Raw genomic sequence first — 9,745 nt, 5'->3', positions numbered from 1 at the left:
TCTCCACTGTCTTCCTGCCCTGTCCTGATGGGTCTTCCTGCAACTATCCTTGCCCTCCCCCAATCCTTCCACATATCCAAGCCAAGGTCACCTTTCAAAATGCAACTACTAGGGGCCCCTGGGTGGCTCAGTCGTTAAGCATCTGCCTTCGGCTCAGGGTGTGATCCCAGAGTTCTGGGATCAAGTCCCACATCGGGCTCCTCCACTGGGAGCCTGCTTCTTCCTCTCCCACTCCTCCTGCTTGTGTTCCCTCTCTCGCTGGCTGTCTCTCTCTCTGTGTTACATAAATAAATAAATAAAATCTTTTTTTAAAAATGCAACTACTTAACACTCTTTAATGGCTTCTACTGCAAGCCATAGCTTTAACAGGGCTGACAAGACTTGCATGATCCGACCCTCACTCACCTGTCATACTGCATTTTCACCACTGAACAGTCTGACCTCACACATTTCCAAAGCTAGACCAGGGAGTTGCTTCCTTATAATCTGTAAGAGCTGGAATAATCAAAACTACTCTTTCATTGACAGAAAGTGGAAATTGGCAACAGAGCCCAGTTTGTCCCAGGCAGCATTCTTAGCTCCCTGAGCACCTGCCATGCGCATCTGTTTGCTGATTCCTTCATTTAGGAAGGATTTATGTCTTATTTGTAAATAAATTTGTAAATAAAGGCTGGGCAGTGTAGGGCACCCAGAGATAAATTATACCTAGCGGGGCTTGTTCTGGGCCAGGCTCTCTTCTAAGTGCTTTACCTGAATTAACTAATTTCCTGGGAGGTTGTTACTATTATTAGCCTCATGTTACTAGTGAGTAAACCAAAGCACAGGGAAGTTAATTATTCTGCCCAAGGTTTTACGACTAGTAAATCAAAGAGCCAGCTTGATTGCAGACTCTTGCTAAGGCTAATGAGGTAGAGCATTATAAAGAACTTGATAAACTTCAGAGGCAGGAAAAATCACATTTAATTAGTGGGAGTCGAAAAAATTCATAATAAAAAATCTCACAGTTTACAGTACGGTTAACACAGATTATCTCCTTTTACTAGATGAGGCAATATTGAGTCATGGTATATGGCACAAGGTCTAGAATCGGATAATACCAATATTTATTTCCCAGCCTTGTCACACACAGGGTAGGTATTTTTGACCTCCTTTTTGTGCCTCAACATTCTCGTTTGAAAAGCGGTATAATAAAAGAATTTACCTCACGCCATTGTGAGGATTAAATGAGATAATGATGCCCTTAAAGTGCTCAGCACCTTGCCTGGAACGTAGCAAGTGCCAAAAAAAAAAAAAAAAAAAATTAAATGACATAATGAGATGCTGGCTTATTTTTATTTTATTATTTTATTTTATCAGGCATGATGTATCAAACGTGTTCTGGGCCTGTTAAGCCTTGTAACAGCCCTGTGAAGGTTTTGTCCTCACTGTACAGTTAATAGCACATGCTTACTAAGTAGAGGCATTGTTCTAACACACTTTGCTAACTCAGTCCTCACGACGATCTCTAGAGCTATGTCTGCATATTATAATCCCCACGGTACAAGGGGAGGAAACTGAACATAAGTAACGTGAACAAGTTCGCAGCCAGCAAGAGGAGCAACCGGGTAGTTGCTTCCCGGGTCTGTACTCTTAACCATAGTGCCTTTCAACAACAGGTGAGGAAACAGACTCAGAAAGTAAAAAAGATTCTCATGCTTGGATCTTAGGGGAAGAGAGGGAAAAAATGAAACAAGACGAAACCAGAGAGGGAGACGAACCATAAGAGATTCTCCATCTCAGTAAACTGAGGGTTGCTGGAGTGGAGGGGGGTGGGAGGGATGGAGTGGCTCGGTGATGGACATTGGGGAGAGCATGTGCTACGTTGAGCGCTGTGAATTGTGTAAGACTGATGAATCACAGACCTGTACCCCTGAAACAAATAATACATTATATGTTAATTAGAGAGAGAGAGAGAGAGAGAGAGAGAGAGAGAGAGAGAGAGAGAGAGGAGAGAGAGAGAGAGAGAGATTGTCAGGTGTGAGGAGCTCTATGTTCCTTTCAAATCCAAGGATTATAATCATATCCAGCAGATGGCGCCCCAGAGCATAGCAACGTGCCAGAATCGTATAAGTGGTCAAAACTACCATGCCCACAATGCTGTGCAAACATTAAGGTCCTCTTCCTCCTCCTCCTCCTTCTCCTCCTCCTCCTCCTCCTCCTACCAGTTTAGCTGTCCGAGGTACTGCCTATGTGCCTTGCAGGAGGAATGTGAGTATCTGAACCATTGAGGCTTCCCCTATCTTCAGATCGCGAGTTAAAAGATTTTTTCCCTTCATATTACTCTCTTTATCTCACTAGTTGGAGGATAGAAGGGCCGAAACAACGCTTCTTTTTATTGGCTTCACCTGCCCAAACCTAATGTGAGGACCCTTGACCTCTGACCCAGGATGGCGGCGCCCGAAGCCGGCGCTTTTGCTGTCGCCCTGAGGTGAACAAAGGCCAGGAACCCCGGTCATGTCGAAGCTGAACCGGGCCACTCGGGCCCTCAGGAAGCCCGAGGCCGGCGGCGTAATCCGGACCATCGTGCGGGCAGGCCAGGCCATGTCCGGGCCCCCACTAGGTCCCATCCTGGGTCAGGTGCACTCGTGGCTGGAACTCGGAGCGGGAGGCGCGGTGGGGTGGGAGCTAGTACGAGAGTGGAGGGTGCGGGCTCCAGAGCCAGGGAGGCCTCGGTTCAAAGCGCGGCTCTGCTACCCACACGCTTTTTGTTTTTGCCTTCGTACCATGGCCTCTTCGAGGCTCGGCTTCCTCGCTCCTTCCTCAACGGGCTGTTGGGAGGATAGAGGGATGATACTTACAAATCATCTGGCGCGTGAAGTGTTACTTGAATCTGGGTAGCAATCTGGGGAGGACGGGAACGTAAGGAAGTGAAGACGAAGGAGGAAACGGAGAGAAGAATCTCCTGGACGTCCTCCCCACACTAACGCCTGCGCTTCCCATCCAGAGAGGTGTTTCCATCAACCAGTTCTGCAAGGAGTTCAACGAGAAGACAAAGGACATCAAAGAAGGCATTCCTTTGCCCACCAAGATTTTTGTGAAGGTGCACAGTCGGGACTCTGAGCCTGTTTGGTTTTAAGTTTTTATTTTAATTCCAGTTAGTCAGTATACAGCGTTATATTAGTTTTGGATGTACAATATAGTGATTCAGTAATTCCATACGTCACCCAGTGCTCATTGCAACAAATGCACTCCTTAATCCCCATCACCTTGTGATCCTGTTTATTTTTCTTCCCCCTTATTCTTCTTAGTTCCTGAGGGGCTGGTCACGTGGGGTTGCTACTCTGCTTCAAACTTTGGGCGAGAATCTTCCTATTACTGAGTCCCTTTCCCCATTTACACAGTGGAGACTAGGCCATACTTTTTCTGAGCTCAACCTGCCATATTGCAGTTCCTCCCTTTGCCTCTCCATTTCGCTGGGGCTTCTAGAGCAGAGTTGGGCCTGGACAGAGGTGGCAAAGCTGTTAGCTACAGATTTATTTTCCCTGTGGTTTCATGGTCTGTTAGAGGGACACCATTGGAAGATGAGTCAGGGGAAGGGGGAACAGAAGTTAGAGGTTCTCTGGGCTGAGGCAGCAGGGCTTAGGGGAGACAAGAGATATTCTCATATATTTTCTTTCCTATTAAGCCTGACAGGACATTTGAAATCAAAATTGGACAACCCACTGTTTCCTACTTCCTGAAAGCAGCTGCTGGGATTGAGAAGGGGGCCCGGCAGACAGGTAAGTGTCAGGGTGGGCACCCAGGATTCTGGGGGCTCTGGAAGGAAGCAGGGACACCTGAAGGTCTACTTGTTTCTTCCTCCCAGGGAAGGAAGTGGCAGGCCTGGTGACCTTGAAGCATGTGTATGAGATCGCCCGAGTCAAAGCTCAGGATGAGGCCTTCGCCCTGCAGGATGTGCCCCTGTCCTCTGTGGTTCGCTCCATCATTGGCTCTGCCCGTTCTCTGGGCATTCGTGTGGTGAAGGAGTGAGTGTCTTGGGAAGGTACAATGTGAAGGGAGGGCTTGGAAAGTTCTTAACTCTGGGGCAAAGCTGAGAGGGCCCATTACAGTGGGAGGGTCAGCTTCTGAGTCAAGGACCTTAGATTCTTGGGAGTGGGGAGCCTTATTCATTCATTCATTTGGAATATGAGTATTAAGTACTCGTTATGTGTTAGACATTATTGTGGACATTGGAGACAGCTAGGAACAAGCTAGCCATGCTTGGCCGCACTCCTGAGGAGCTCACAGCTCAGAGCTGGAGGCAGATGTGTAAGTGGAGCATTAGGCTGCTGGGTGGTCATTGCTGACAAAAGGTGTCTTGAGAAGAGAGAGTAGAGCTCCTGATTTGGCCTGGTGTGTCAATGAGGACTTCATAGAGGAGGTGACATCTAAGCAGAGACTTGGAAAAGGAGGTCAAGGACTGGGACAAGCATTCCAAGAAGTGGAAGGATCCCTGTGAAGGACAAAAAGTGACAAAGTAAAGCAAAGAAGTGCAGTGTGCTCTGGCATACGGTGCTAGAAGCAGAGTGGGGACTAGGAAGAGAGGTGAGACAGAAGGACCAGTTGGGAAGGCCGAAGGCCATTTCCAGCTGTCTCAAGTTCAGAACTGATCCCGAGGCCAACAGTGGACCCCCTCCTAGAGCTTGAGATGACCTCAAGAATTATTTCTTTGAAGTGCGATGTTGGATGGGAGGGCATCTGGTTCAGACAACAGCAGGGGCAGCACTTGGCCCTTTATGGGCCTTTTGCTACTGATGTCATACCCCATGCTGAGGCCAACGGGGTTGCTTCCCAAGAGCAGTGGGGTTAAGCACGGTACAGGGATAGACTTGACTTTTTGCAAATCTTTACTTTTACTAGGAGTGCAGAGGTGAGTCAGTCTGACCCCCTGCTTGTGGGGAGGCACAGGTGCGCAGCCCGATGACTTCTTTGTACCAAGTGTTTGGGGGCCAGAGGAAGGGGCAAAGGGGCAATTAATCTGGACTGGGGTATGGCTGAGATCTCAAAGGACCGGTGGGGCTTTAAGAAGGGGATATAAGGTGGGGGTGGGGGTGCCAAAGGTATGGACGCTGCAGAGTCCAGGGAGGGAGAAAGGGGCTCTAAGACACAGTGGTGCAGGCCCTTGTGAGCTCCCCAGCAGTGACCGGCCACTCACTCACTCTGTTCTTCTGCACCTGCAGCCTCAGCTCAGAAGAGCTGGCAGCTTTCCAGAAGGAGCGAGCCGCATTCCTGGCTGCCCAGAAAGAGGCAGATTTGGAAGCACAAGCAGAAGCTGCCAAGAAGTGACCCCTGTCCCCCACACTCCAAGATTTTGAAGGGAGCAGCTGGAATGGAGGCCAGTTGGAAAAGCTGTACCAGAAGGGTGGAAGGGAGGTGACACCAAGCTGATTATTATTTCCCTGACTTTAAATTATATATTTTTACATTAATGACCATATCAGGAGATCAAGCTTAAATAAACATCCTTTTGTCACCCACCCTTGACTTCTGTCTTTGGACCCGAGGGGAAAAGGACCGATGCCAGTGGTAGCCAACACGGACAGACAGCAGCTGCCCTAAGGAAGTGGGGTCTTCATTCTGCTTCTCATACTGTGTAATCTGTTGCTCAGCCAAGCAGAGCGTCTTGCCCGGTTTTTATTCAGAATCCTGTATGGTCCTCCTCCCCAGGGGTGAGAGGACAGGTGGGGGCCGTGGATGCACCGGCTTAGATGTGTGGAAGCAGCAGAGCTTGTTTGTGCCTCCATCAGAAATCTCCCTTAGCTCTCTGGGACTTATCACCTCCACAGAAACAGACTGCCGTGGGACTAAGTCACAGCCCCAAGCAGAGTTCCCGCACAGAGCCCCTCAGATCCCAGGGGCTACTTCTGCCTCCTCTACTAAGCTGACCCTTGTCCGGAGCAGGTGTTAGCTGAATGTGAACTATTGCAGAGTTCATGGCTGCGGACCCACAGAAGAAGCAAAGCTTCAGTAGGTATCTGCCCAAATTGGGGCCGGTCTTTGGGAAGCCCCTGGCCTTTTGTTTTCCTCATTACCCAGAACATCAAGGGTTCCTGTCTTCCAAAAGAAAGGAGGAGATGGGGTAGAAATAAAATTCACATTTACTGAGCGTCTGTTCAGTGTTAGGCACTTTGTTTTACACTGAGATTTGGAAAGTATAGAAAAACACCTACAAGAACTAAAAACCTCGGGGCACCCGGGTGGCTCAGTCATTAGGCATCTGCCTTTGGCTCAGGTCATGATCCCGGGGTCCTGGGATTGAGCTCCACATCGGGCTCCCTGCAGGGGGCCTGATTCTCCCTCTCCCTCTACCTGCTGCTCCCCCTACTTGTGGTCGCTCTCTCTCCGCCAAATAAATAAAAATAAAATCTTAAAAAAAAAAACAATAAACTAAAAACCTCAGGTAATTCCACCACCCAGATGAGACTCCTGACAGTATTTTGGTGTATATCTTTTCTACAGTGTTGCTTTGTGTGTGTATATAAATATGTAAGACTTATAAGTTTATATATAAATATGTAAGACTTTTTTAGAGAGTGTGCATGAGCAGGGGTGGGGGAGGGGCAGAGGGAGAGAGAGAGAGAGAATCGTTTTTTTTTAAGATTTTATTTATTTGACAGAGCGAGCACAAGCAGGGGGAGAGGGAGAAGCAGGCTCCCTACTGAGCAGAGAGCCTGATGCGGGGCTCAATCCCAGGACCCTGGGATCATGATCTGAGCCGAAGGCAGATGCTTAACCGACTCAGCCACCCAGGTGCCCCAAGAGTGAAAGAATCTTAAGCAGGCTCCATGTCCAATGCAGAGCCTGTCACAGGACTCACTCTCACAACCCTGAGATCATGATCTGAGCCGAAAACAGGTTGGATGCTTAGCCAACTGAGCCACCCAGACACCCCTATATATAAGACTTCTTAAGAAAACAAACTGGGGTCATACTCTGGATGCTGTTTTGTTCTACTTTTACTTTTTTTTAATATTTATTTATTTTTATTTATTTATTTATTTATTTACTTATTTATTTATTTATTAAGTAAACTCTACACCCAACATGAGGCTCAAACTCAGAACCCTAACTAAGATCAACAGTTGCTCTACCGGCTAAGCCAGCCAGGTCCCCCTATTCTATTTTTACTTTCAACTTGGCAACTATTTAGAACATTTTCTGTTATTATTTTCCTCAAATGATTTTTTTTAAGATTTTATTTATTTATTTCAGTGAGAGCACAAGAGCACAAGCAGAGGGAGAAGCAGGCTACCCACTGAGCAAGGAGCCTGATGAGGGACTCAATCCCAGGATGCTGGGATCATGATCTGAGCCTAAGGCAGAGGCTTAACTGACTGAGCCACCCAGGCGTCCCTCAAATGATTTTTAATGACTTCCTAGTATTCTGTCTTAGGAGTGGACTGAAATTTATTTAACCAACTCCTTAACTGTTGGGTATTTTATCGTTTGAGTGGCTTATGGATCAGGCACTGGTTTTTGGTGCTCTTAGGAATGAGGACACAAGAATAAATGTGACAGACAGTTCCTTCAGAGATGGCCACTTAATAATAATTACACTCAAAAAATTAGTTAACAATTACCACTGTGACAAAAGAGAAGTATGACAGGCTGGGAGAGTGTCCAAGGGGAATAACCAAGCCTGGGGTTTCAGTGAGGAGTTCCCAGGGGAAGTGATTTGAAACTGAGGGAGTAGAAAGCAAGACCTGAAGGATAACCAGGACAACTGGGAGTGAGGGTAGCATGGGATCTCAGGCAGAGTTGTGTTAGTTATTGATCCCCACAGAACAATTTTAACACACATGTAGTGGCTTAAAATCTTGTTTTATCTCAATCTCTGTAGGTCAGGAGCCTGGGCATAGCTTAGCTGGGTTCTCTGGTCACAGTCTCACAAAGCTGCATTTGAAGTGCTGCCTGGGGCTGTGGTCTCATCTGAGGCTCAACTGGAGAAGGAGCCACCTCCAAACTCATGTGGCTGTTGGCAGCTTTTAATTTTTTCTGGGCAGGAGGACTGAGGGCCTGAGTTGTCAGCCAGAGGGCACTCTCAGTTCCTTGCATGTGGGCTTTCCCACCATGGCCACTTGCTTCCTAAAAGCCAAGGAGAGAAAGTGTCTCCTCCCAAGAGAAGCATTAGTCTTATGTAACATAGTCATGGCCACATCATCAGGTACAACATCAGGTCACCTTTGTCATATTCTGTTGGTTAGAAGCAAGTCATAGGTCCCACCTACACTCAAGGAGAAGGAATTATAGAAAGGTGTGAATACCAGGAAGTGGGGACCCTGGGCCACCTGAGGGTCTGTCTGCCACAAGAGTCACCAGCTTGTTCACAGTGGGACTGTGGTCACTGAGTGATGCTCTCGATGTTTCTGCCCTTCCTCTCCCCTTGGGCATTGCACTAAGCTGCCTTTTGAAATTCAATGAGGCTATTTGACTTCTTTGGCCAGTGACATGTGAGCAGAAGTAACGTGTGCAGAATTATTTGCCAGACAGCATGGGACTCTGCAGAGCTTCTCCGCCTGCCGCAGGAAGCAGAAGCCCATGTTGATCTGGAGACGTGTGCTGAGCCAGCCTGGGGGCAGTTGCACTGGAAGTTTGCCTGTACCCCTGGCTGTCTTTGTGTGAGCGAGAAATGGACCTTGTTAAAGTCTGATATTTTGAAGTTTGTTACAGCAGCAAAATTTAGTCCATCCTAATGGTTTGGAGACAAGCTTGTTAAGTCGGAAAAATGGATTGAAACCGAGTGTGGTACATCTCTGGTTATTTCCTTTAGGGTAAATTCTTCTCCTTCTCCTTCTTTTGCTTAATTCTTGGAAGTGGAACGGCTGAGTTACTCTTCATTTTTAATTTCCCCAGGAATCATATGATATAGATGCTCTTATCTCCATTTTGTAGATGAAGAAAATGAAGCATGGGTGCCATGTGCTTGCCCAGGATCACACCTGGCCCCTTAAATTCACTTGAGGAAATAAAAACCATCAGCTGGAAAACTCTCAGAGCTTTGACCAAATCTACAAACCTACCATGCTTCACTCCTTCCTGTCTGTGAGAATGGACTTTCTTTTTGTTCCATTAGAGAAAAATCCCTTCACCTCTGCTGAGGACATCTTACCCCACCACCCTCTCTGTCACCAGTTTCTCCCAGATGCAGTAAGGTGTGATGGTTCAGGCTGCGCGGGAGCTCCATGCTCCTTCGCTGTGTGGTCTTGGGCAAGTTACTTAACAACTCTGTACTTAGACTCATCTGTAAGACAGGGAACATTGTGCTTACCTGAAAAGGTCGTTGTAAAGCTTAAATGAATTAATGCACATACAGTATTCAGGACAGTGACTAGAATATTGCAAGTCCTCAATAAATGGTGCATATCCAGTATTATTTAAAGAAACAAGCAACTTCTCCGGTTTCACATCTCCTTTCAGCTACTGGTCCATTTCTCTGTTTTCTTTCACTGTAAAACCTAAAAGAATTGTCTAAATGTGCTGTCTGTATTTCATCTTCCATTTACTCCTGAAGTCTTGTAATGCAGGGCGCCTGGATGGCTCAGTTGGTTAAGCGGCCGACTCTTGATTTTGGCTCAGGTCACAATCTCTGCGTCGAGCCCTGCACTTAGTGGGGAGTCTGCTTCAGGTTTCTCTCTCTCCCTCTGCCCCTCTCCCTGCTTGTGCATGCTCTCTCTCAGATCAATAATTATTTTTTTAAAAAAGTCTTGTGATGCTTTCTGTCTTAAAG

At 47.2% G+C, this 9,745-nt stretch overlaps 1 protein-coding gene across 2 annotated transcripts; it reads left to right on the top strand.

Annotated features, from left to right (window-relative positions):
• The first annotated feature begins 2,391 nt into the window (after window positions 1–2,391).
• On the top strand, window positions 2,392–5,495 carry MRPL11 (mitochondrial ribosomal protein L11). Of its 2 annotated transcripts, none has more exons than XM_008709045.2 (5): window positions 2,392–2,616; window positions 2,984–3,079; window positions 3,665–3,758; window positions 3,845–4,021; window positions 5,199–5,495. In XM_008709045.2, exons 1-4 carry the CDS (start codon window positions 2,494–2,496, stop codon window positions 4,006–4,008), a joined length of 477 nt encoding a protein of 158 aa, XP_008707267.1. In that variant the 5' UTR covers window positions 2,392–2,493; the 3' UTR covers window positions 4,009–4,021; window positions 5,199–5,495. The 2 variants fall into 2 exon arrangements, with proteins under 2 accessions (XP_008707267.1, XP_008707266.1); XM_008709044.2 differs by having other exon boundaries at window positions 2,395–2,616; window positions 3,845–4,004.
• The last annotated feature ends 4,250 nt before the right edge of the window (window positions 5,496–9,745 follow it).

This window comes from Ursus maritimus, unplaced genomic scaffold (assembly GCF_017311325.1).
Source record: "Ursus maritimus isolate PB19 unplaced genomic scaffold, ASM1731132v1 scaffold_23, whole genome shotgun sequence".
Classification (NCBI taxonomy): Eukaryota; Metazoa; Chordata; class Mammalia; order Carnivora; family Ursidae; genus Ursus; species Ursus maritimus.
The sequence above is the reverse complement of the archived record's forward strand: the minus strand, read 5'-3'. Positions and strand labels throughout refer to the sequence as shown.